The sequence below is a fragment of the Polyodon spathula genome, unplaced genomic scaffold, assembly GCF_017654505.1.
Source record: "Polyodon spathula isolate WHYD16114869_AA unplaced genomic scaffold, ASM1765450v1 scaffolds_740, whole genome shotgun sequence".
Taxonomy (NCBI): Eukaryota; Metazoa; Chordata; class Actinopteri; order Acipenseriformes; family Polyodontidae; genus Polyodon; species Polyodon spathula.
In genome coordinates, this window is record NW_024472228.1 from 1 (window position 1) to 27,838 (window position 27,838).

Here is a 27,838-nt window from a genome sequence, read left to right on the forward strand (position 1 = left end):
CATGGAATGACCCAGCTCGATTGTATACAGTCAAGCCTGACCAACTCTATAGAGTGACCTTTCATTCTGTAATGGCTGTGATGCAACTGAACTGTGCCTCTGAACTGGCATCTGTATAGAACGACCCGAGTGGTCTTTATGCCTAGGCTTGGCTCTATATTTCGAGTGGTTTCTGTCAGATACAGTAATGTAAACTGAAGTTTTTGCCCCATCAGGAGACCATTGCCAACAGTGATCCTCGGCCACTGCACTCAGCCGAAGTCCTGGCAAAGAGCAACCGAGCAGAAACCAGGCCAGCAACAGGTAATACTGACAGTATCTTGGGATACAACAGCATGACGTTTTTAATATCACCCCAGCGCAGTGTGTTCTGCTGCTGTTCTTTTGGAGGTGTGTCTCATCACTTGTGGAGGAACAGCATGGGTATTGACCTCCATGCCCTAATCAAAGCTCAGAGCTGCAAGCTTTAATCCAAGCTAGAGCTTAACGCATTATGTATCCAAATTGACTGTCGCCACACTGAAGAAAAAAAAACAAAAACAGCACTGAAGCATATTGTTTGAGGAACATTTTCGATAAGTAATTGTTTTCTTTTTATTTTTTACACTATATACATATTTATTTTATATATTTATTTATGTTAGTGTACAGTACTGTACATGTTCGTGTTCCAAAAGATCCACATATTCACTGACCGGAGTAAAGACGTCTAATTTGAGATAACATTACCGTCACCCCGACTCAGCCACAACTAATCCAGAAGCAGACGTTGCCAAGCAGCTGCTCTTAAAGTGCAGGTCAATAGATAATTACCTTAAAGGTTGTGTTGCTTGCTGTTCCAAGTTTCTTAGAGTTCAAATGAGTTCCTTCAGGCTTTACAGGCTTAAGATGGTTTAGAAGAGCTTGGTCTGAATGCCCCGCATAAGGACGCACACCTAAGATCTAGTGTATCATGCGTGGGCAGGGCTGTGCCTCGGGCAGAAGAAGTTTAGCGTTCAACGAGAGCTGTAATGATGAGTGTTCTACTGTGCCTGTATGCAGAAACCCTGTGGACTGGGAACCCTGGCACAACTGAAGCTTCAGAGGCAGAGGGGGTTATCCAGGACAATGCTGTACGGATTTTTGTCGCCCTCTTTGCGTATGACCCTGCCAGCATGTCTCCAAACCCCGACGCTGCAGAAGAGGAACTGCCGTTCAAAGAAGGACAGATAATAAAGGTAAAAAAGTGTATTGCAGTCTTGTCATTTTTATGTACTCTCCTAACTCTAAAGCACGATAACATGTTTACCATCTTTAAATGTTCACGCCTTCCCACCCGAGAGTGGAGACAATCTGAAAATCTGTGGTATTATAATGTGACCTAAAACTTAGTTATTATACTAGTTATTAAACTTTACTATGTAAAATTTGCTTTAGTATTGCTACACCTGTGAATTACTGCAGATCAGAAAGTGACACATTTTTGTTTTAGTACTTGGAGGTTACTTTATAATGCAATATGTTAAGCTGTAGACAGACATTTCAGACAGTCGTTTTGAGTTTCTTGTCATTTTTAACTTTTGAATGTGCGAATGTTTGAAAGTGTGGCTTATTGATGGAGCGCTGGCTATGATGACACGTCATCTCGTCACCTCGACCTATTTTGCAGATCCATGGTGATAAAGACTCAGACGGATTTTACCACGGAGAGTCCAGGGGTCGATTTGGCTATGTCCCCTGCAACATGGTGTCTGAAATCCAGGTGGAGGATGAAGAAACCATGGAGCAGCTGCTTCAGCAGGGCTACCTCTCAGCTGACGCCTCTGTGGAAAACATAGGTACCTGAATCCAGTACTTCAGCGGGCACTGTACTCTAGAAGAAGCTTAAGATGAGTGCATGACAGACAGGTTGTCGTAGGATGCAACAGTATAGAGTTGAGAAAAACCCTGCTCGCCCAATTTACTTGAGAAAAGGCCCAGTGGGCCAAAAGCAGCTTATTAAGAAAAGCAGCGATATACAAAACCATCTTTTTACTCAAATCTCTACTCTTATCTACACACCTGTCCATTTTTTAAAATAATTTAAAAAATATATATATATATTATATTTCCTAGTGTTGTGTTTATTACTACATTAATTTATTCTTTTGTGAAGTTTGTTTTGATATTTTCTAAAGGAATAAACAATTACTATAACAGATGTTGGCCTTGGTTATAATCCGTAATGCAACTCTGATTGGAGATTAAGAGTTTAAGGACTCACAAAATACTTTATTGGGGTCGTCTTGTGATCCACTTTCAATAGACCCTGTATGAAGTAAAGGGCCCCCTTGAGTGTGCTGTTATCCAATGGTGCCCAAAAGCAGTTAAGGTTTGGATGTCGGACTGACTGGCAGATTAGCCTTTTAGTGATGAGAATCAGAAAGTTTAGCCCTGCAGCATCAGGTTTAAGGTGTATCTTGGGTGCACTTAATACTGTCAGATTGTCTGTACGTTCACAGCTTGTGTACTGAACAGAAAACCACTGGTACTAACAGTGTTACACAGTGTAATGCTTCCCAATACTGACTATTACAGTTGGTGTCTAAGTGAGATCTGTGACTATACTTTTGGAGCATACAGAAAGTTATGTTTTTTTTTTTTTTTTTTTTTTTTTTTACATTTCTACAGATTCAGATGCTACAGTCTAGCAACGTCAAAAAGACAGCATGATTTAACAGCTGTTTATAGTTGCATAACTACACTAAGAGCTGTAGAGAGTATGTGCTGCAGTTCTTCTAAACCACTCTTTAGAGTTTTAGACTTGCAGTTTGAGTTCCAGAATGCTAGTCGTCTCTGAGGGTCACTAGCTGGAAATGTATTATTTTTTTAAGTGTATTCTTATGAAGTCTTGACCATTAAATTATACCAATCAAAACCCAGTAGCACTCCAGTTTACCATTTCACTCCTCAACACTCGATATCAGTTTGAGGCTTGATCTAAGGTGCTGTTTCTACCTGAGCACAGTTCAGAATGAATTACCGTTTTTGTTTTTTTAAAGTGATCTCTTGACAGGTGGTTTATCGTAACACACACATTCAGTTGGGAGATACAGGATGGGCACTATCATACTGCTGTGTTACTGCTCATTGGTTTGATTTATTATTTTTGTATTATTTTTTACTTGGCTCTCATTCTGTCTGTGTTTTTGCCTCTTGTCTGCTTCTTTATTTTCCTTTCTCTATTCTTTTTTTTTTAATTTTTTTTGGACGTTGTAAAGGCACTCGTTCACATGCTCAGCTTCCGCGCCGGCCCGTTCCGCCGCCGAAACCGAGGCGATCCAAGAAAGGTGTGTCTCACTTCATGCTCTGTCTCTTTCTGTTGCCAGTTTGCGGTGAAGTGAAGAAGGAAGCTTTGTCAAGGGGAGGAGGGGGCAACCACCTACTAAAGAATCCTAATTCGCTCTTGTATTTTCACAAGAGTTATCAAACAAACGCTGGCGACCCTCTTTTTGTATTGCTAATTTTAACCGGCGGTGGATTTAGAAATAATCAGAGTTATTTTACTGTTACACAATAGTAGTTCATTCAACTATCAGAAATTGAAAATCATTTTTCTCATCAGTCACTTAAACACAGTACTCCTTTTCTATCACTGAAACCATTGATAATGTACATGCATGGTCCTCACCCTCCACTAGGAGTTTACCTAATAATACCAAGACTTGCTTCACAACACAATGTACCAGATGTTATCACTTTAGGCAAAGCATATCAACTACACATGGCACACTACTGATAGCACACTGCCCCTGTGATAAAGCCTCCGTCTTCATTTCTTATCTCTTTGTTTATATTTACTGTGACTCTGCAATGTCTCTTCTTGCTGCTTTTACTTTGGAAGTTTCTTTCTGGGCTGCTTTCAAAGCACAGCAGTTAACCCTAACAAGCTCCCTGTCCTTCCCCTTCTCTTAGTTAACTCTGCTGGTGTCTGGGAGGAAAATGTAAACTCACATAGAGGTTAGAGGCTTTTTTCTTTGTGCAGCTGATTCCGTATGTGAATCACAGGTTTAAATTGTGGGATTTAGGGAATTACCATTTACAAACTCTTAGAGCTCACTTCATCTAAGGAATACATGCATGACATTATAAGAAACCCCCACCTACCTGTGTCTAGGTTACATATTTCAACATCAGCAAGCCTTGCAAGAATGCTAATCTGATCTTACTTTTTAGAAAACTGTCATTGCACAAGGCTCTTGCGATCTCTGTCACCACCAAGCCTCATCTGTTTGATTCAGAAATCAGTATCTAGGCAAGCTGCCTGTTTTGTGTTTTTACCTCAGCCTCTCCTCTGTGCATGTGAAAGGTGTGTGGATTGCCTGTTTGTGCATTGGTTTTACGCATGGTAAATGCATAGATGTGTGCTTTACCCAAGGGTATAACGTCGCGTGTGTGTCAAGTCTGTAATTTAATAAGCATGTGCACTAACTATGTGTATAAACACAGCGTATTCATTACCTGTGTGTGTATGTAAGTCTTCATTTCCATAGTCTGCATACATAAAGCAGCTATGTGCTGCACTTCTGGTGGATTTTGGTAGGTGTTTGCATTACATCTGTGAATATATCTACAAAGGTATGTAACTTGCCAATTTTGTAAGTGGCAATCAATATTAAAACGATACCGGTTGAATGATCACACATGTTTTTTCATATCAGAAATCAGATTTCGTGTCATATTGTAAATTTGCACAGTCAGTGAGGAATCTGCCCAAATGATGCAAAGTGGAGTAATATTGTTTTCAGGTCCAGTTTAGCTATTTGATTGATTTAATCAAAGACTGGTAGCCTCAGTGTGTATCTATAATCTTTAGATGATTTTTTTTTTAAATCAAAATAGAGTACAAAAAAAAAAAAAAAATCAAACACTTATCTGTTTTTTGAAATACTCAAATAAAGACAAAAACGCTTGTCATGAACTATCATACTGTTTTTCGATTTTGAATTATTCTTAGTATTTTTTATTACTATGTTCCATCACTGTGCAGAGCGCGTCCGACCCAGTAGTGGGTCTCGTGGGGCTCGTCCTCGGAGGATGGTCGCTGTCTTCGACTATGATCCGCGGGAGAGCTCCCCAAATGTGGACATTGAGGTGATTGTTTTGATATGCTTGTGTGGAGGGTTCTGCGTTTACTGACAGCCGCTGGATAGCGGAAGTCTAACACAGCAACATTTGCATTTCTGCACAGGCTGAGCTGACCTTCAGTGCCGGCGATGTCATCCTTGTGTTTGGAGAGATGGACGATGACGGATTCTTTTATGTAAGTGTTTGCTGAAACAGAAACCTTTTTTGGAGGGCTTAGAAAAAAACTATCAGGGTCTGATATGAACATATACCCCCAGCATCTCAGCTCTGTGTACTGCATAAAAGAACTGTGCGCTATTCAATTAGACTGTCAGACAGTTGTTTACCGTCTGTGCAGGAACACGCATGCAAAAACACTGAGCAAAAGCATGGTGCTTACCAGAAAAGCAGCTATTTATAGACCTGATGGTTTTAGAGCAGGCTACAAGGGATTCTTGTCTTTTGAAGCAGAGTGCTTTCAGTTCATAGAAGCTCCTATAGAAGGGATTGTATTCAATTGTTTACCTGCAGTCAATGTGTATTTAAATAATCCTGGTAATAAAAAGTTTGGCTACTTTTGTAGCATGACAAAACACCATTTAATATGATGTGTGCAATAAACTACATGTAGAGATAATTTCATCAGGAATTACAATTAAGGCACTAGAAAGACAGGCAATGGGAACAAAAGAATCCACTGAAAATGTCTATAAATGTTCTTTTGAAAATAGGGAGACCTAAATGGACAGCAAGGGTTGGCACCGTCTAACTTTCTGCAAGCCTTACCCGAGAATGATGTGGAGGCTGCTGGGGGAGTTTCAGAAGAGAAAGTGCTGCCAGCGGAAAGCAGAAGAGAGTCACAGGTTAGTCAACAGAGACAGGAGCTACTCATTACCAGAAATGATATTGCACATCAATTATCCCTCATTATTACACATCGAATATTAACTACTGACAGCAGTTTACACAGTAAAGTACATGTACAATGTACTGCCCACGTTAACTGAATTTAATTACAGCGCTGCTTACATTACAGAGTTGTAATGTAAATTGTTCCCAGCTACTTGCATCACTATAGCAGTGACTAGCTGGGATCTGTTATACCAGGTATGGTCTAGCCTGGGTTGCAGTTTGTATTCCTTCTGCAAATACTGTTAATACTGTACTCACAATAGTGTTGAATAGTCTGTTGTTAGTAAACGCTGTTGTGAACTAGACTGGAATGTACTCTATGTACCCGCAGTATTGGTAATTATGTGGTGTCAGTCTGGATTCATGTAAATCTACATCTACTGGTCTGTTCAATAGTCAATATAATGTAAATCTTCAAATCCAGCTGTGTGGCTGCCAGCTGTTGTGCCTAATGCATGAAAGCACACCTTAATCATCTTGATAAGTGAAGGTCGTTAAAATATGATATCTTGATTGGACCATATGGAGAATGTTTTTTTGAATGCTGTTATTTTGTAATTAAGGGTGTAGTCATAGGCGACGGTCATATCATAACTTAACTATTTTCTTTTCAGATTTAATTACAGAACTGAACTTTGAGCAGATTCTCACGTAGGACAGTGTGACTTTGTTTGACAAGACTGACTCTGAGCAAGTGTTAGGCTTAGAGTTAAGTTTTAATAATAATGTTGATGTTACCTCTCAAACTGTGGAACTTGGGGGGGGGGGGGATAATTGCTTTAAATAGTTAAACGATACTGTATGCTTTTCATTTAGATTAAAAATAATATCTCTTTTCCTTTCATCGATGCAGTATACAAAAAGAACATTTCTTTGTTTTTGTTTGTATAGATCTATATTTTCTGTGTCCTGTGTTTTAATGTGATATTTTGTTATGATCACTTGCATGTGTTTTTGTTTGTATAGCTCTATATTTTCTGTGTCCTGTGTTTTAATGTGATATTTTGTTATGATCACTGGCATGTGTTTTTGTTTGTATAGCTCTATATTTTCTGTGTCCTGTGTTTTAATGTGATATTTTGTTATGATCACTGTCCTTGCAGGGGCACAGGAGGAGTGTGCACTCAAAGCAGAAAGTGTAAGTGTGCCAGTGAGGGAAGATACCCAGCCTGGAGTCTGCCTCGCTGTCTCTTATTAGTGTGGATATCTCAGCCTTTAGAAGCCACTTCTTACAGCCACTCTGCTAACTAGGTTCAGTGTTAGTGGGGACATTTACTAACAGAGCACAGCAGTATCTATATACTGTTTGATATGCATCAGCCCCAGTCATATATGACCTGTACAAGAATGTTTGCAAAAAGAAACCTAAAGCAACATAGTTTTTTCCATGTTTCCATGTTTTTTTTTTTAATTGGAATAAGATTTAGTGTCAGGAACTCATTTGCTGTTTAACTATTTGAGCACATTTCACAGTCACTGTTGCTCAGCAACCTTAGAAGGAATGGCTTTAAGTGCTGGCTGCACAGAGGATGTGTCCTGAGATATTCAACATGGCTTGATCTTTGATCTCATCTGATCAGAACCAGACTGATATATAACAGTCTAGTTTAAGAGTTATAACTTCTGGTCTGGTGTAGTAGGGGCTTTTCAACCTTGATAACAAATAACAGTTAATAACCCATTTGGCAATAACCCCAAATTGTAAAGGCTGAATGATGTGATCAAGCCATTGACCTTGCTAACATTGAGAACTTAGGAGCCTGAGTATCTTCTGGACCCTTTTGATATTTTTAAAAATCTTCTTTCCCCTTAGTCCTTGCCCTAGCAACCAGGTTTAACTGTTTTAGATTAGTTTTTATTGATTTTTAAACACCGTGTCACTGATCTATTTCATTTTACTGATCAATCCCCAAATAAAGACCATGATGACTCTGTGCTCCTGATATTAGTAATATCTAAAATAATCTGGAGTATTAAGTAAATTTAACTGTGCAGACTTTAACCACCCACGACTCAACACAATTGCAGCCTCTTGTATAACTGCATGCAGCTAGACTATCTCTTGAGGAGAATTAACAGTGAACGATTGTGTTCCCTTCACACATAGGTGAGTCTGGAGGGTTCTGAAGAGCAGAATGACTCCGCAGTAACCTCGTTTGAAGAACCCTTCACTCCATGTACCACGGTTAGCATCACGGCTCCTCCACAAGTTCAGGTCCCAACTCCACAGAGCCCCGGCCAAAGTGACACGTCACCCCCTGGAAAGAAGAAAAGGGGCTTCTTCTCCAAAGGAAAAAAACTTTTTAAAAAACTGGGATCGAGCAAGAAAGAGTGAAATCAAGTCTGTTTTAATTTTATAGGGCTGACTCTATTTTTAGGGTTAGCTTTCTGTTCTTACTTTAGAAGTAAAAAATTAATCGCTTGAGAAACTCAAGGCAAGGACACTTGTTTATCACGGAGACGCAGCATTTCCAGAAACGTTTCGCTTGTGTTCAAATTCTAGCGATCGCAACAGACACATTTCGTTTTGCATAAAATGTGAAAGCTGCAGGCTATGGGAATACAGCAGAAGCTGGAATGCGTTTTTCTTTGTACTCTGTTATTTAAAGAATGGCCAGCTGTATGCCTTAGAATGATTTAATGGTGCACCTTGACAAAAGATTGCTTCGGAATTTGGTTGCATTGTGAATTGTACAAATAACAAGCTTTATGAGAAGTATATGGCTGTGAACTCTGAGAACAGTGACATGTCAACCATGCCCAAAACACAAACACCAGCTTGGCCTGATGATGGTGATGATGGTCTTTTTTTTTATTATAAACATATATGTGGATGAAAACGGAAACAAACTGGGATTTTACATAACTCGGTAACTCTGTATTACAAATATGACAAGTATGTTTAATTGTTGATTCACTTGTACATATTTTTATATATGTTACTTTAAAAGTTAGAATCTGGTAAATCATAAGTTTTAACTGTAACTGTCAACAATTACCAAGCAAGGTGGTAAAGGTCTAGAGTTATGAGGAAATATATTGCTTTACCGGTAAATGTCTGAAAATCTTATAATTTATCGAAGCCTATTGGTAAATGTCTGTAAACAAATATATTGCTTTTTGGACAGTTAGAGAAGCTTATTGGTAAAGACACTTGGTTATTCTTGATTTACCTTGTCTGAAATAAAGTGTTATCAATAATGTTCCGAGCTTTAGTGCCTCCTTGAACTGAACCGTTTATAGCTGTACGTGATTCATTGTCATTTAGATTCTAAACGTTACGAGACTTTTATAATAACATTGTATATATATATATATAGATATATATATATATATAATTGTTAAGTAATTTAACACATTTGCAGCTAACGTTGCTCTTCCCATAATTTTATACACGATATTAAACGTATAACATTTGCAGATGAAACTGGTAACAGCACTTTGTTCCTTTTATTTGTGTTGATTATAATACAAAATGCACTGTTCCTCAAGGCACTGGTACCATTGATTTTGGGCCAAGGTGGCTGTAAACTGTTAAAACTTCTATCTGTTGCTGGCTGTAGTCTCTTACTATAACATAAAAAAGCGCCTCCGTTATAGGAGTCTGGCATTTACTTAAAGTATCCAAAATAATTCTAGTAAAAATGGATAGACTTCTTCCAAAGGAACGAATAGCAAGCCTTGTGTTGAACGTTGCAGGATGGCAATTGCCAAACACCTAAGTTGAACAGTTTGTCATCTTTGTTTATTTTTATTTTTTTGATTCTTTATATAAAATATGAAGCTGGTTGTTAGTTGCTTATGTTAGTATTGATCTGTTGTCTACAAATGACCCTAATTGTGGTGAATAAGAGGACTGTTAAATAGGGCTCTTAAGGAATTTTGAAGGTTAGTTCTCAGGTTTAAGCTGTGGCTTTCACCATTGTTAAGAAGCTGTGGCACCTCCGATGGACGGAAACGTTTTACTTTGTCAAAAGGAGGAAACAAGATTTATGCCAGAATGTCATCCTTATTGGTTTGTGACGGTGTGTGTGTGTGTGCTGTATACACAGAGCATTGCTGTAGCACTGTGGCTGAACAGCTCAGCAGAGACTGCATCAGCAAAGACTGCAAAATGCAATGGCAGGGCTGTACTACTGAATGTATTTAATTCATTCATATATTTCAGAAAAATATTGTACTAACCCTAGTGATCTGAAGGTCATTGTCATTTACCATGCGGTTGTGTCCTGTATACTGGACAAAATAATGAATGTACTGAAAGACAAATGATGAGAGGAGAAAACTTAAAATAATTAAGTACATCTTGTATATAAGGAGTTCCCCCCCACCCCACCCCACCGGAACAAATATATTTGCTGTCTGGACCAAGTAATTGAATACTCCAGTGGGTTGGCTATATTGCAACATAGTGTTAAAATGCCAGAATGATGATGAAACTTGAATATTAAAAACAATGAATAAAAGCAAACGTAGGTACCTGGTAATTACTAATGCAGTAATAGTCCTTTTGGTGACAGATGGAAACTTTGTTGTGGCGTCTTGTACATAATGTTGCCCACTGCCCTTCTTGCACACCAACAGTAAGGAACATTTGGTTGGAATAATGCTGGGAGTACAGTATTCAACTAAGAGTACTTGCCAAAACCCAGCAGGCCCAGTTTACACAGAGTGTACTGCACTGCTGCTGTAGTATATTGCCTACAGTACAGGTATCCTGTTAGTTCCTTAGTAAGTGGATACCAGGTAACATATTGTAGCCTTACACAACCTCTGTTTAGTGGTAAATTGTTGTATACTTCACAGTAATAGTATTATTTGCATGCATATTGAATATTGTAATTACTATTTTTGCCTTATCACTATATATATTTATTTATTTATTAACTGAAGTACTTCTCGTTTATACTTTTCGGTGTTTTCTCGTTTGTTTGTTTGTTTGTTTGTTTGTTTGTAAAGACAGTTGTAACCCAGTAGGGGGTGTGTGAGAGTAGCATTGAGTTGGAACCTGTGTATACTATAAAACTCTTTGGTTTCCAGAAAAGAATAAGGGTGTGGAGAAATCTGATATTTTTTTCATTACTGTACACCTCAAAAACTTTATCTTTTGTATATTAATGTTTTTACGACCGTTTTGGAGGCTTGTATTGTTTTTTTTTTTTTTTGCATGTTTCTTTAAAAAATGTTCAATAATTTTTTGATCATGATGGAAACAATGGTGATCGGTGGGCACAATACACAGAGGCGTTGACTTGGAGGAGCGAGGATGTCTTTCATGGAGAAAAAAAACTTTGTACTGGAATTAAAGTATATTTTCACAAAGTCCTGTTTTGCTGTTTGCTTTTGTGTATGGATGGCTGTACTAATTACTGTTTAAAAGCGGCTTTTCAGAATATGGCATTTTCATAAAAAGTTATGGGCACTATAAAATGATCCAAGGAAAACTTCCCACCATATTCTCCTGACCCACTGATGCTGGAAGGCACTACACCCTCTGATCTGCAGCGGGGTCCCCTAGACAGAAGTGCATCAGACTTGCTTGGTGCTGATAGGTTCACCTGAAGCTGCTTTAACATTGATAAGACTGCTAATCTACAGTAAGGTAGGTGGCTTTCCACCATTGCACATGTTGACACACCCTCATGTTGCAAACTAGTGTTATGCTGCATATTATCCTTTCTGAATGTTATAGTGAATTTGCAGCTAACAACCAACCACTTGGAGCATGTTTCTAAAGGTTGTTTGTTTAGACAAAGCCCTAAAGTAATTATGGACATTGCAACGTGAAATGTAATCCTCAAGCAGAATCCACATCTGGGAAATAGGGTCATATACAGTACCAACTGCGTATTTACTATCCTATACACTTTAATTGGATTATGATTGTTAACACAACCTGAAAGTATAGGGAGCGCTTTTTGTAGTACTGTGTAGATAAGGGTGTATTGAATTCGGTAACAAAGCTAATTGTATGTTTTTTTTTTTTTTTTTTTTTTTTTTTTTTTTTACACAGGATAAGCACATCTCAGTGGCAGTCCCGGCAGTCCAGCTTGCAGCCTAGAAGGTACTCTATTCCCTTCTCGGCATTTCTGTAAATGGCTGTTGGGATTTTCTTTAGAATATAAATCCTACGTGGTAGTTTTTATCAATGCTGGGATCTAGAATGCATTTAACCCTTTTAGACCAACACTGGATGTGTTGGATGTTTTATAAAGTCTTCTGCGTATTATTTGACTTTTATTGTAGGACTTATTTGAAGTATTTCTGGTTTTAAAACTTTACAAGATTATTTAGTTTTAATGAAATGGTGCTGCAAAATCATCACATGTTTGCCTATATAACTGTGTTGAAAAGTTTTTTATTTTTTTTATTAATATCGTCAATGTATTCAAAAGGAATGATGTCTGATGTACGACACACTTGTTCTAACAGTTAGAATGCATAAACTGACACCGCTGCCCCTTATGGAAGCAGGGAATATTACATATAGAATGACTTATTAAACACCCCATTACTGCATTCTTTAACATAATTATTTAAAATGACAAAATGCAGTAGTCAAATATCAGTACGTTAACGTTTGGAGTTTTAGAATAATCCAGATACATAAGGCTTTGTTTACTGCATTGTTTTTTTACAGCTATGTATAAATGCCATGTGTTTTGCATGCTTTGTTTCATTCATTTGAATGATTTAAGATAAACCTTATTGAGATCCGGCTTCATGCTATGTTGCTTTTGTTTTCTACCATTAAATAATGGCTGCAAATTCTTATGAATTTAAATCGTTTCATAGCATTGCATAGGAATAACATCTGAATAATATAATGGTGTTTTCTAGTCCTGAAGATAATTGAAAAAAATTGCCTTCAATTAATAATGAATGCAAATGTAACACCAGAGGACCAGCAGGTAATGCATTAAAATAATTTGGAATTTGCGGCCATTATTTTAAAGTGTAACCATATTTCTATTACCATGAATTTCTCATATTGGGATCCACTGTGGAGAGGAGAGTACAAGACAACGCATCCATTAAATTTAATTGTTTTATTTTATTTGCTGAATTATAAGTGTACACATCTTGTGTAATAAAACAGTTTATAAATAACAGCAAGCAAAATTGTAAAACACATGTAAGGTTTAAAATGGCTCCAACTATGCAAATTAAATACCCCAACCTGTAGATTTAAATAAAATAACAATTAAAAAAAGAAATAAAATTCACAAATGGAAGAGGCTAAATGTTTAAACTATTGAATATCATAAAAAAAAATACAACAAGTAAACTGTGTTTCACGTTGCTGTGTTTCATTGTGCATGCACTGTTTATGTGGATTCAGAATTGTAACATCATAAACAGCCAGTGCAGGTCTGAAACAGATTCCCATTGCAAAGCCGAGATATGGGTTTTGTTTTTTTCTTTTCTCGTAGCCCACAGTACACTCATCCATAAAGTAGGAAACACTACACTGAGCTGGAGAGTTTAGTAGTGCTTTCTACTTTATGGATGACTGCACTGTACATCCGAAGCTCCGTCTTCCAGTCATCGCGGCCATCTCTTTCCGTCCGCCATCTTACTGCACATCCACTCCCACCCCCATCCGCCAGCAGAAATTCATACATCCACATTGGTAACAAATAATGAAGACACACAGAGAATTCAATTTCATAACTGTCTCAGTACAAACATTACAGTACTTAATCTCCAGATGACTTTGAAATGGAAACACTTTTTAGCTTCTGCAGTGTGCTGCCCAATGATGTGATTAACATTTCTATATATCTATATATTCTTTTTTTTTTTTTAAATGTACTTTTTTTTCAAACTGATAACAAAAAATAAGATAACAAATCATATTTAATTTAAGGAGTTTTCTATGAAGTGCTGTAAATAACAATCTTTTCTATGCATTACCATTTTGTATTTGAAATAAAGGTATGATCATTTATAGCCAATAATGAATTTGCATATTGCATGCTAGTTATTGCATTGCATGTAATGGTACTAAACATGCATAATATTTAATAAGTAATTCTGCCCAAATGTTCAGTTAGACTGCATATAATTGCATTAGATTCCACATATAAGCCATCAATGACAGCAATTAATAAGTCTTTATGTTTAACCATACAAACATATAAGTTATCATGTAAAACTGTCTTGCTTTTTTTTAAAAAAAAAAATAGTCAGTAGTCTTGTTTTACAGGAAAACTTACTTCTGCTTTTTCACACCCAAATCATCAGTCACAAGCAGGAACTCAGTTACTGTCTACATAGAGACGCTGTACAAAATGTCCGCTCCCAGACGTGTCTATAGTGATGATATTTATTGGAGTCGTGTTGAATGACACATCCAGCAATGCATGTCCCTGGTACACCACTGCATAGGTCTATGCTTTTGAGAAATGAATTTCCAAAACTTACCTCGTTCTTCATTAAAATAAAAGTTAAATAGTTTAATTCTAACCTATTTTTAATCTTCAAGACCTGTACCACTTAAAACAACCCATGCAATGAAAAATGATCTACCTGAGTTCTCAAACACAGGATTATCTGTAATCTTAGTGATGAGCTACAGTTTAAAATGTTACTTGCTGAATTGTCCCAATATTTAAATATTTTTGTATTGGTGATTTAAAAAAAAAAAAAACATTAATTTTGTTTAATATTTGCTCTTTTTAAACTGTTCCACAAAACTTAAATGTAGACAGTTTTTTTTCCTTTGCTGCGTCTAGTTTAGCTTATTTTTGATGCCTTGTGAAAGATATCCCTCTCGATATGATCCGAAAGATCTTAAGTACAGAAATTTCTAACATATATTCAAAAATATATTTATTCCCTCAAAATGTTTTTTTTTCCAGTTACTAAATTAACTACCATATATAATAAAAACATATTTATTTTTTATTTTCATTGCATTGGTTGGTTAAGTTAACACTAAATAATAATAGAGAAGAAAAAGCTCTTGCAATACTCCAGTGTTCTTACCAGTTGCCCCTTTTCTGTCCCGGTAGAAATAGGTCGCTTACAGAGCGCTTGCCTCTTTTTAAACCCCTTCTGGCCACGTGGTCTAACCACAGGAAGAGGTCTAACTGTCTCAGAGCAGAGAGATTCTACACACCCAGCAAGACAGTTTCAATTTTCAGATCACTGCGCAATCTTCTACTGTCCCCTTGTATGGGCATAGTGACGATTCATTTAAACAGGCGGGCTTTAGAAAGTCACGGCAGCTCTCCTAGACATGCTTGCTCACTGCGCCCTAAAAAAAAGTCTTTTTTCCTGCCTTTATTTCAAATGTGGTTCATTCTTGGTTAGTCTATTTAGCCGGTACTATATTTTACTGCAAAAGGACCCTTCATCTGATTCACAGTTTGTGTGCAAGTCAGATAGTGAAAGAAAACAGGGAGCGCTTTTTAAGAGGTTTGTAAATAAGAATCCAGTCTGTATAGGAAACACACACCTGCTTCTGTAAGTGATAGTCATGTTGTAACTAAAACAAAGGCCTTTATCGTTAGAAATGCACAGGTAAAAATGTAAAGGTAATGTTGCAATATCGTGGCCCAGTGATTATCCCGGAGAAAGAAATCATTCAACAAAAGAAAGAGTTGCATCCATTGACTCTGCTGGGGGCATTCTCATCTGATTCAGCTGCATTCAGGTCTTTTAGGTAAAGGTTTAGTTAGGAGCCACAGCAAAGAAGCCTCTTTGTCAATGGTTGTCTTGATTGTGACATTTGCTAGTTACTGGCCCCTTTTGCAGTTGAAATACGTCTATTTGGGAGCAGTAAGACTTTGTGCTTGTGATTGTACAGTTTTCTCTGACCGAGTTTCTGTATATTTGAGAAATTACAGCTGACACTCAATTATACAAAGTGAACTGGAAATATAGTGTAAAAAGGCCATATGAAATATGCTTGGGTAATCCAGAGTTTCACATTGTCTGGTTAAGAATAATAAAGGGGCAGCTGTGTCGGAGGTAATGACCTTCAACTGAGTGGCTTTAACTTAAGGAAGTGTGTAAAAACATCCTCTGAAGACCTTTTTTTTCTTCTTTTGGTTCGTAAAAAACAAAGTGGTTTTGAGATTCTCAATTGACAGGAGAGAGAGCGAGAGAGAGAGGCGTTCGTGAAATAGTAAAAGGTAAAAGCAAGCTTGTTTGCATGGCCCTTGTCTACCTTCTTGTAACGAGTACCTCATCTATTTATAGAAGGAGGAAATGTGATTAAAACATGCTTTTGGTGCAAATGAGCTGTGTGAGAAATAGAAAGCTGCAGACTCTATAGACTGTTCTTCAGATTATTTGTAGCGCTGGGGGTGTGTTTTTTTTTTTTTTTTTTTTTAAATTCAAGCTGCTTTCCCGACAGTAACGTCAACCACAATGCTGAATTAGCCTAACTCCTTTTCGGGTCTTCCATTTACTGGCTGATTTAAATATATACGCCCTGAGCTTGAATTGTATCAGCTATTCACACTATCTTAAACATAATTCTGTTATATATATATATATACCATGAACACATGCACTCCGTTAGTTCAGATTAAGAATTTCCCTGCTCTTTCCTTCTTGCTAGTTTTATGCTGTTTCAGTTGCTTCATTCCTCGCTTTTGCTGCTTTGGTTGCGGATTTCTTTTCTGAAAATCTTGATCCGTTAGTATCTGCAGACCTATTTAAGTGAGTTTTTTCTTTTTACTGTGATTTGGGCGATTTTATTTGGGTGATTTGGGGGAATTTTAGAAAGATTTGGTACAGTGCACTCAATAATAAATCCATGTAAGGCTGTAAATTTTAGTAGACAGACATTTGGACTGAAAAGTGTCTGTGTCTCTTCAAGAGCCTACACATGAAACTACAGCACGCTGGCTGCTGTCGTGTGACCCACCACACTAGCACACCAGTTCAACACGGCTCTGCTTTACTTGGAGAGACTTAATAAACACATCAGTGGACATAACAATTGAGCCGTCCAGCCACCTTTCATGGGCAGAATGATCATTCTTTCCAGAGAAATCTTGACAGGTTTAGCCGCCTTCTACTTTGGTAGTGGGCTTGTAACAGTATCCAAGTGTCTGTACTACTTTAAAAAAGTAGCACTGAAAAAGTTGAATCAATATACAGCTATGGCAACAGGTTTTGCATCATCACCCTATAGAATTAACTAACTTTCCCTCATAGTCGAATGCAACCTGCTGAATAATGTTTCAATGATGTATCAAATTACATACCACTTTGTGGTTTTCCATATAGTTAATAAAAACTGACACTAAATTGAAAAATGTGCCATTTCAAAATCTGACATGAAATACTGTACTACTATTATGGCTTCTGGTTGGCTTTTGCGGTTTAATTTTGTAGTTTTATTATGTTGTGAGGTTAAATAAAATATCTAAATTATGTTCATGTAGGTTTTTTTTTTTTTTTTTTTTTTAATTGTCTGAATCCTAAAATTCTAGGTGATGCAACACTTTTTTGTTCACAGCTGTAGAGAGAGAGATGGAGGGAGAGAGGAAGCCTCGTTGGGGTGAGGAGCAAGTAGGTTAAGTAAAGTGAATATTACAACATACTAGAGATTCAAATACATGTTCTGTTTGAATGGGTTGCTCTAAAACACCTATAGAGAGAATGTGCAAGCTATTTCCTGGAAGAGCCACCCCCCCCCCAAGCATGAACACATCAATTGCAATCTTCTAAAAATATCTTCGATTGTCTGCACATATAGACTGTCTTGTCCACATTCATGCTGAGGACATGTAGTATTTTTGATCATTGACAGCTAGCAGGGACGTGCTGCACTGGCTCTGTTTAATTTGGGTATTGCTGATAATTTGGTACCTGCTTTACTTGCTAATTTTCTGTAGCATTCTCTGGTTGCTTTTACTTGCATGCACAAACTAGGTACACAGGATAGAACGTGAGGGGCCGACATCAACCACATAGCAGCTAGAATACAAGCACATATTGGCATTTCATTTTCTTCATAATCCCCCTTTGCACTAATGCACTCGTCCCAAAGAAAAGCTTGGGGTATCAGCAGTATAATACAAAAAGTGTGCCGAGTGTGGCAGGTTCTTAGACTGATGCACAAATGACTCCTCTATATGAATTATAGCTGTTTTGTGAAGTGAGCAGTATCTGTCTCCTTTTGAGTTATGTACAGATTTGCTTTTGAAATTTTGAAAGTGTGTAAAGTCAGAAAAATATTAGGGTATGTAACACACCTCTGGTCCAGTTTAGAAATTCCATTGACGATAGTTGCACTGACTTTCAGATACAAATTTTATATATATATATATACACACTTCAATGGAAAGATTCCACGCATTTTAAATCCAGTGGAGCTAGAGGGATATAATCCCTGATATATGCAGTTAGAATCTTTGTAACCGCATCACAAAAACAATTCAAACAAGATTACTGCATCAGCGATTAACAAAATGTCATTTTAAAGTAAATGAGTTGGAATAGTTGTTTAGAATGAAACCAGAATTGGAGGAGGCTGTGTTAGGGTTTTGTTATTTTGTGATAGTTTCACCTTCGCTTAAGCAGTAACATGCTTTACAGATACAAGATTTCAATTTAGAGAAAGTATTCTTCAAGAAATGTGTTAGTTTTGTAACTTTGTAACTAAGTTTTGTAAAGTTGTTAAGTGTTTTTGTGCTGAATTGGTTTTAATGCTGTTTAGCGGTATCATACAACTACCTGATTTTCTGTGTTATAGAGGAACATGATTTGAGCTCGATTGCCACTTAAAATAATGTGTGCTTAAAGAAAGTGTAGATTCAAATCCAAAACTATTTAAAAATACAAGCTTATTTAAGATTTTAAATTGAGTATGAATTGGACACAATTGTGGATTTAGTAAAAAAGAGAGGTGTGTGTGTGTGTCATATATATATATATATATATATATATATATATATATATATATAATCTAGTTCCAAAACACAGGATATTTCACTGATGGTAATCATTCTGAATGACGGAAAATTGTTTCAGATACTGAAAGAAACCATTTTGAAAGTTGAGAATAAAGTGCCACGTGGCTTTTTTATATTTGTTTTTATAAGTCGTTAATGAATTTTCTTTAGTGTAAGAAAAAAAAGTTAGCCTACATTTAATAGGTTTGGGAAGATATTCTCTGCCTTTTTTATGGCAATAAAAAACTAAATGACTACTGTTACTTTAGATACTAATTTATAGGCCTTTGCTCTCCTTTTAGCTATGGGTCCTCTATTATAGCTTACAAGAATGATTGTAACAGTTCAACAATCCAATGAAACTAGTAAAGAGAGCAATGAGTTATAAAAATATTCTAAGAGCTATTTAATAGTTGTATATAATCCAATTTATAATAAAGTTGTTATATGAAATATAACAGCATTGCACAATAAAATAAAGCAAAATTAAGCAAATCGATGAAATCCAAAAGCCCTGTGTATATCATATATACTATATAGTTGAATGCTTATTAATGATAATATTCTTGAATGTTGCTATGAACACACCTGTTAAAAATGTAATTGCACTGATAACAGCTCTCTAATTCACAGCAACTGGTCACGCTGTTTTGCTGGTGAGCAGTTATAGCTGTGAATTGGATGTGGATTTTATTTTTTACTGGTTACACAGGGGTTTATTAAACCAGGATTATTATCAAATTTGATTTTTTTTTTTTTTTTTTTTTTTTTCTGTCTAGATGTAACGTTTCCTCATTGCCTAATCGGTTCTTTTACCAGCATGACTGTGTCCCATGAACTAGTAACCACCAGAGTAAAGCTACACACCTTTCCCAGGCAGTTTAAACCAGACCTGGGCTGTGCTGGCTGCGCTGTGCTGGTCTGTGCTGGGCTGTTGTGCTGGGCTGTGCTGGGCTGGGCTGTGTTGTGCTGTGCTGGGGGAAGTGGAAGGTTATGAGCAGATGGGATAGTCGACGGCACTAGCAGCGACTGATTCAAAAACAAGTGTGACAGAGCCCTAATATAAAAAAATAACAGAAGCCATAATAATAATTATTGTAAGAATTGTTCCATTTTGAAGATTGGTTTGTACAAAGCCTTCCGTTTTTACACACTTTATTGTGTAAAATGACAATCTCATGAGACACATGTTAGAAAAATAGCAATTTTTTTATTAAGATTTCAAAAATGCAAACACAAGTGGAGTTAAAATTCAGTGCTAAAACGTAATGTAAAAAATAACAACCTGACCTTCAAATACTGAGTAATGAAAATGTGTGTGTGTATGTGTGTGTATATAGATATAGATAGATAGATAGATAGATCTCCACTATGACTTATTTCTATACTTTTATCCCACTCTTATCAATGGTGTGGAAATGTGGAGCTCACGAATGACAATTTCCGAATCTAACATTTTCCTAAACTAAGCTGTGTTTAAAAAATAAATAAATAAATAAATCCCTTTCGTTAAATAGTCCAGTTCATGGTACGAGAAATAGGAAAACAAATTGTCATGTAAATGTAAAAAGTGAAACCCATGTAATTACAGAACACTATGAATGCAGAATCATCCTTTCACCTTAATAAAGAAGTCATGCCCTCTGAAGAACAGACCCTACAGACACCAGAACAGAGAAATGAGTATTCAGCACAAATTACATAATAAGCAATATCTCCATTATAAACAATGTATTTTTAAATACAAATACATTCCTTTTAATTCTTATTGAAATTATACTATAATGACCATTCGCTGATATTGACTGCATGTATCTAGCACACAGCATTGGGGTGTTGGGGATGGAACACAACATATGTTTAACAGACATTTTCCTGATCCTATCGTTTACTTCTGTCTACAGCATCACTACTACAGTGTAGTAACTGTACCTGTATTTTGAAGTATACAAGGTACCATGTTTTTGATGTCTGTGCTGTGAACAGAAATACGTTTTGTAAGTAGGGCCCCTAATTGTAATTTGACAAGATATTCAAGACACATGCAGTTCTTTAAAGGACAGGATGCGTAATTAATTTATGATCTGAACTTTCAAGTTTTATCGGAGCATGAGCTGGACAAGTTGGGATAACGGGTTCAGTGCAAGCACAAGCAAAATGTATGTGTGTTTCAAAGAAGCACATAATGCTTTATAAAAGTGTGTTCAGAATATTGTTTTTTTTATTGCATTTCAATAGGACAGTATAGACTTGTCAATTTTTAAACTTTTTTTAATGTTTTCAAAATACTGCACATTTTGCAGACTGAACACTTCACAAGTTTGCAAGTTATTTAGAGATTGTTTGCTGCTGTTAAAATAGTTTAATGAATAATAAACCCTTATTTAATTATATAAAAAATCTGTGACCAGGTTTCCATTAAGAATAACAATAATTAGCTACATGGCATGAAATTAGTAGAATTAGTAGAATTTCTCAATGCAGAGAAGCTCATGGAGCTGCTTTATGTTGCAAAGCTTTTTGAAACTGAAGAGAAAGGTCTTCGCAAGCCGCAGCAGGAACCTTGCACCCGCGTTCACAAAGATATTTTCTGCCGGTCTCTAGGCAACGTAAACCTCAGTGTCACGCTGCACTGCGAGAGGAGGAAGTGGGGGAGGGGTGGGGGATTCAGCCATGATAAAAAAAAAAAAAAAGAACCTGTTTTCAAACATAAATTAGGCCTTTACACCTTCTTGGTTAGTACCTAAAATCCCACAAAAGCTACTTCATAAATGTCAACTAGAAATAGCGTATGTTTTTAACCCTAAATCAACTTTTATTTTGGTATTGTTATTTTTTCTGTTTATTTGATTCCGTTGTTTTATTTCTGCATGTCTCTCTTGTGCCAGACCAGGAAGGCTTGCCAGTTTCGTTTCCCCTTGCCTTGGGGGCGAGGGGGGTGGGTGGGCCAGTTGGATCAAATTCAAGTGAACTTTTAAAACTGATCTGAATGCAACTTAATACATTTCCCAAGATCCTTTGCACTGTTCTGGTTTTGAGACGAGTGACCGCTTTTTCCTTTAGTGCAAAGAAGAGGTTTCTTGATTCTGTATGTTTTACTTTAGCACAGCACTTCCCACTCGTTCTTCCTTTTTGCAAAGCATTTCCAGCTAACAAAGCGGGTGCAGGGTCAGGAGTCACTGACAGAAGTATGTTAAGACGCTTGTGAAGGAGCACTGCTGTCATCTCACTGAATCCTCTAGAGCTGGGTCCTGCACGTGGCAAACAGAATCGTTATTTGAAAGTGCTTGCGATACGTTCTTTCATTCAGAAGAACTTTTAAATAATTGTATATACCTTTGGACTTAAACCTCAGTCCGACACACCAGTGCTGTATATGTTACAAAAATAAAGTTTGAACTTGGACCAAGGCACATTTTTTGTGTGTTTAAAAAAAAAAAAAAAAAAAAACAATAAAAAATCTGCAAGCATTTTGTACAGAACAGATTTTTACAAATCCCATCTATAAAATTAACCTACATGTTTTCTTCTTTTTCTGACTAACTTTTTCTGAGGGGAGCGGAAGATAATTACTTTTAATACAGTAAACCCATAAATAACAGTAATATATATATATATATATATATATATATATATATATATATATATATATATATATATATATATATATATATATATATATATATATATATATATATATATATATATACTGTGTGTGTGTGTGTGTGTGTGTGTATATATATATATATAATACTGTATATATGTATGTTAAATACTGCTTTGTATAAGTGTTATAAAAATAATAATAACCCCTTGATCAAAGTGAAGTCCTTAAAGTTTTGTAAGTAGGGCCTTGTATGTTGTGTCGTACAAAGAAAGCTTTGCATTGTGGTGCATGACTCTTACTATTTGTAGTTTTAGCACAAGATATGTATTTTAACCCCATACTAAATCCTTTGCTTTTTTAATTTTTAAAGAAGTTTTGTTCTCTATTTTCAGTTCTAACTAATATTTCAGAAATTAACACTTTCATTCCAACATGCTGTACATAAATGTACATGTAGCAATTATTCTTTTAACATAAACCTTTTAACTACAGAATGACACCAGTTTAGAGTGCTGACACATCAATGGCTTATAAACGTTTTTATGTATTTATTTTAAGTACAAATGGGGAATGTATTTTAAAATCATTGCCGTTTTATGATATGTTCTGTGTTGTTTAAGAAGTACAAAATACCATGCTAACAGGAATGTGTTCATGGATTTTGAAATATTGCATGTGTAGTTATAAGGACTGTATTTTCTAATACGTTATTATTTTTGACTTTACAGTCTTCTCCTCTGTGTTGGTGAACAGGTGTCCCCCAGTTCTTCTTGTAGTGGACAGAGGTTCCCAACAGTAAAGCGGCATCTCTTAGTGGGGAGACCTGTCAATAAAAGAGAGCCTGGGGAACCAACACCAAGGAGAGAGGCTCTCAACGATACTTCAGATAAAAAGCTGACGTACACAGTGACGAGGGGAGCAGTGTAAAAAGATTTTAGAACTGCAGGGACAGCGGCAGATCTTAATGTCTACACCCAAGATTTAGAAATCTGATTTATTTTTGCTCTATAACAATATTAATTGGAAAATGCAGGCAGGGTGAATACAGAGCTGAAGAGCGGCTAGAGTTTGATTCTCAGCTTTTTATGTCATTAAAACTGACCCCTTCGTATTTAAAGCACTGGAGCGCAATGATCTGCAAATGCTGAAGTTTCACAAATTTTTCCATTCTAGATAAATGACACAGGAAATGTTCAGCACACACGCTCCTCACCCACAGGCTTCAAAGCAATATTGAGTTGAGACACAGCAATGTGAAACTGCTTGTGACGAGCACAGATATATCAGACAAGGGCTTCCAGTGCAGGATATATGCAGGATCTCTTATATGAACATACTAAATTAGTTAATGAAAATCTGATAACAACCTGTTTTGAAGTAAAGCAAAATAAACCTGAAACTGTGCAAAAGGATGTATTTCTATAAAAGCAGACCCTACACATCCCACATTCAATTATTACAATCTATGTAGAAATACTATCATTACATCTCAGCCCATATGAAAAAAAATCATAATTAAGCAATAAGTTATGACACATAGCCTATATATCAATCCCAACTAATTTTATGTTGTAATTCGCTGTATGTCTTTTAAACTGTGACTGTCTTTTGTTAAAATAAATTTAGATTCTAATTGCATCATCTCCAGAACCTTTGACGCAGTCAGAACCTTGTAATTCACTGCAGCCCTTCCATTGTTCTATTCGTAGATCACAGCTATGAAGATTCTTGTATTCGAGAACAGCACTATTAAATGCAGATTTTAAAAGTGTTGTTTTTTCCCATTTTATAATTGTGCTGTATGTTTTATGCATGAGCTGGTGTCTGTACACAGAATGAGATGCACTGTAAATTAGACAAATCAGTAATTGGTTCATTTTCTTTTACCTGGTTTACAATGTTGCTAGTAGTTATTTTTTTATTTAATACCCCTACCATTGATAAATTCCTCTCTGCAAACATGTCTTTTTTTCTTTGCATATCAAAAATAGAGCCTCTTTGTGTGTTCATGCAGGTATTGCACAATATTTGAGAGTACATTGTGCTCCGGAGATGACCGTTCCTTGTTTTTGAGTGGTTTGGATAAACAGGGTTTGGAAAAGCAGATTCTTTTATGTTAATGACACGTTGCATGCGATGTAAAGATTTCACAGCAGTTGTACTCAAAGGTGTAACGTTGCTTTAAAAAAAAAAAAAAAAAAATAAATATATATATATATATATATATATATATATATATATATATATATATATATATATATATATATATATATATATATATATATATATATATATATATATATATATATATATATATATATATATATATATATATGTATATATATATATATATATATATATATATATATATATATATATATATATATATATATATATATATATATATATATATATATATATATATATATATATATATATATATATATATATATATACTTCAAACAGCAGGAAAGGGTGTGAGTTTGATTGTAAATGTAGTCTTGCTGCTACAACACTAATGGGGAAATATTTAGTTATGCAATGCCTTTTAGCATATTATGATCACATAAGATTGACATTCCATATGCCTGCCTCAAATTCACACTTCCTAAAACTAATGTTTAATATGGGGTGTTCTTCCAAATAACAGTTTTAATAGACTGGACTATTTTCTGTTTGCCTCGTGTTCTCTGTGATTTCCTGATTGGGAGAGAGAGAAAGTGAAATGCATTCAGCCCCATCTGACGTAAAGCAGTGCATGGTGCCAAGTTTACCCACACAGCTTTACCATCAGCTAAAGGGCAGCAGATTGCTGAGGGTTGGTTGCGAAGCTCATTTTTTTGTTAGCTAGGTCTTGTTTTAAAGGAAATGCATAAGAGCCCTCCTTTGATAAGCATGGAGGTGTGGCCAGCGGATTCCATCCCAGCAAAATGAGGCATCCGGTCAACCGTGTCGCAACTGGGTCAGAGCGATATTGCTGTAAGAGCTGTTTTCGGAAACAGACACATATCAGTGCTCACTTAATTAAGCTTCTCAATGTGACAAAAACATTAACTGGAGTTTCTGTTGTACAGTTTGAAAATCAAGGATGAAAGCTGACATTAGAAAAGTGAACGTTTTTAAATCCTTTAAATTTCACAGGGACGGGTGTGCATTGCGTCACCACTGGCATCCTGAGACGCTGTACCAGAGGCTTGCAGCCCTTGCATCATCAGAAACACAGCAATCTCTTCACACGCAGAGGCAGTGCAACTTGAATTCCCTGCAATTGCAGTCATCCCCGTGAAGGGGTTGGGCGGTCGCCTCTCTGTGGTAGCTCTAGCGCTGTGCTTGGTGAGGGACCCAGTTCGGAGCCTGGAGCTGTGTAATGACAGGGAGTGCAAGTAGAGCCCACACTGCCACTGCTGATAGGCCTTATCTCTAAGCACAGACACTTCCCTCTCCCGCCCCTGGGCTGTGGTCTGAGCACCATCCCTACGTTGTCCTACTCCCAGGGTACCCAGCATTATAGTAACAAAGTGTCTCAATTGTGTCAGTCCAGGTTCTCTAAACAGCCATCAAGCAACAGTCCTGTAACTGGATTGTTACCTCCAGCTAAAAATTTTAGTATATTGCGTCACTATATTGCTACCTCTGAATGTGTGTGTTATTTATTGGCATACTATTCCAGTTTGTAGATTGTACTACAAGTCCAATCATTTTGAAATTGAAATCATTTAGATTCTTCCTGGTATTGCTACTGGTTCGTTGTAATAGAGGGACAGTGTTTCTGTACCGGCAGCATCTTCTATCACAATAAAGATCCACATATTGTTCATTAAAAAAAAGTCAGCATCTAGGAATTTAAATTTTGCAGTGTACAGCCTCAAGGATTCAAGAATAATTTTTTGCAGGAACTTTGCCTCCTCATGTAGCACCTGTGTCTGGAACAGCAAGCCATGCTCCAGTTGAAAAGGTTTTACTGCGAACAGCACTGGCGCCAAAGAAGAGGATTGAATGCATCAGCAATTGCTCTACCTCCAATACAGTATTACACGGGTGATTCTCATGTTGGGTCTTGCACCTGTAATTGAGAGAAACAATTTAAAAATATATTAAAACCAATGCAAACTACAATCGTTTGCCTTCCAGCCTCTGAAGTGTTATTTTTATTTAAGTTGATTGGTTTTGTCAATAGTAGTGTCTGTTTTAATTGAGTACTGTCACTTTATATTTTAATATGCAATTCTACTGGCATTTTGCCTCGATGGCCCCCTGGAAAATAATATGAATATCTCAAGAGTTTAATTCCATGCAACAATTGGTGTACATTTTCACATTAGTAAACTTTTGCTTGAAAAGACATGGAAGTCTGGCGTGGCAGTTCCTTAAATCTATAAAGCCTGTGAAAATGAAAAGGCAATTTATGAGTAGCCCTTCCTCTTGAAACTATATCATCTTGGCGTGTGTGTCAGGGGTTAAGTCCTAATGCATATTCTTTAGCACTTTTAATTAACAACAATTGAGTTCTCTTCAAAATCAACGAAATTGCGGCATTTTTTTCTGGCACAAAAAGAAGCATGTTTTGGGTCACAGCGTCATTCTGGTGTAAAAAACAAACAAGCAAGTTGTTTATTCGGCCGTAATCATTTTTTTTTTTTTAAATTTCAGACCACCAAGTGACCCACATCTTGTAGGTGGGACCCACAAATTGACGTTAAAATCTGCAGACCTGCGACAGTCTTTGTACGATCAGCAAAATACAACTGCTGTGTAAGAGCAGTGTAAAAAAACTGAAGCTCGTCGTTAGCAACATAGTGTGATTGTATGTACACTCCATTCAAGTTGCACATTTTAGCATTTTTAATTAACCAGTGCTGCTGTTGTTTTCTTTTTCTTTCATTGATTTGAAATGTAATTTAAATAATTTAGGTCAGATTAATTATTGTCCAAAATGACCTCAAGGCAGAGGGATATGCATCTGCAGCAAATGGAATGGTGGTCCAGACTAATTGATGAGACTTGGAACCTTTGTATTTGTTGGTATTTCTGGCCTGTTTTTGAAACTATTCACACAAGGTGTGCACTTGGCACTTTATAGTTTGGTTTTAAAAGTGCCTGACATTAAAGAAGAAGCTAGAGTGAAGTGGAAACTGCTGAGTTTTTGCGCGTCTTGGAAACACGCGAGTCAATTAGCATTGGGCTTTATTCTTCTCCAAATTACGGTGAAGGGGGCCTAGTCATTGCCATATATAGACAAACGAGGAGGATTTGGACCAATGAGGACTGCAGCTGCAAGTCTGCAGTGGGAGTGACACTGAAAGTGCTCCGTCATTTA

The 27,838-nt window shown here is 36.6% G+C and overlaps 1 protein-coding gene across 1 annotated transcript; it reads left to right on the forward strand.

Moving 5' to 3' along the window:
- Positions 1-191: 191 nt before the first annotated feature.
- On the forward strand, positions 192-9,186 carry si:ch211-105f12.2 (RIMS-binding protein 2-like; the record flags this gene model as incomplete). The annotated part of the gene is made up of 9 exons (XM_041241020.1): positions 192-303; positions 1,042-1,217; positions 1,649-1,817; positions 3,240-3,308; positions 3,934-3,978; positions 5,009-5,112; positions 5,210-5,281; positions 5,817-5,948; positions 8,105-9,186. Coding segments are annotated over 9 exons (1,107 nt in total), but the record flags the coding sequence as incomplete, so codon positions are not given.
- Positions 9,187-27,838: the final 18,652 nt, after the last annotated feature.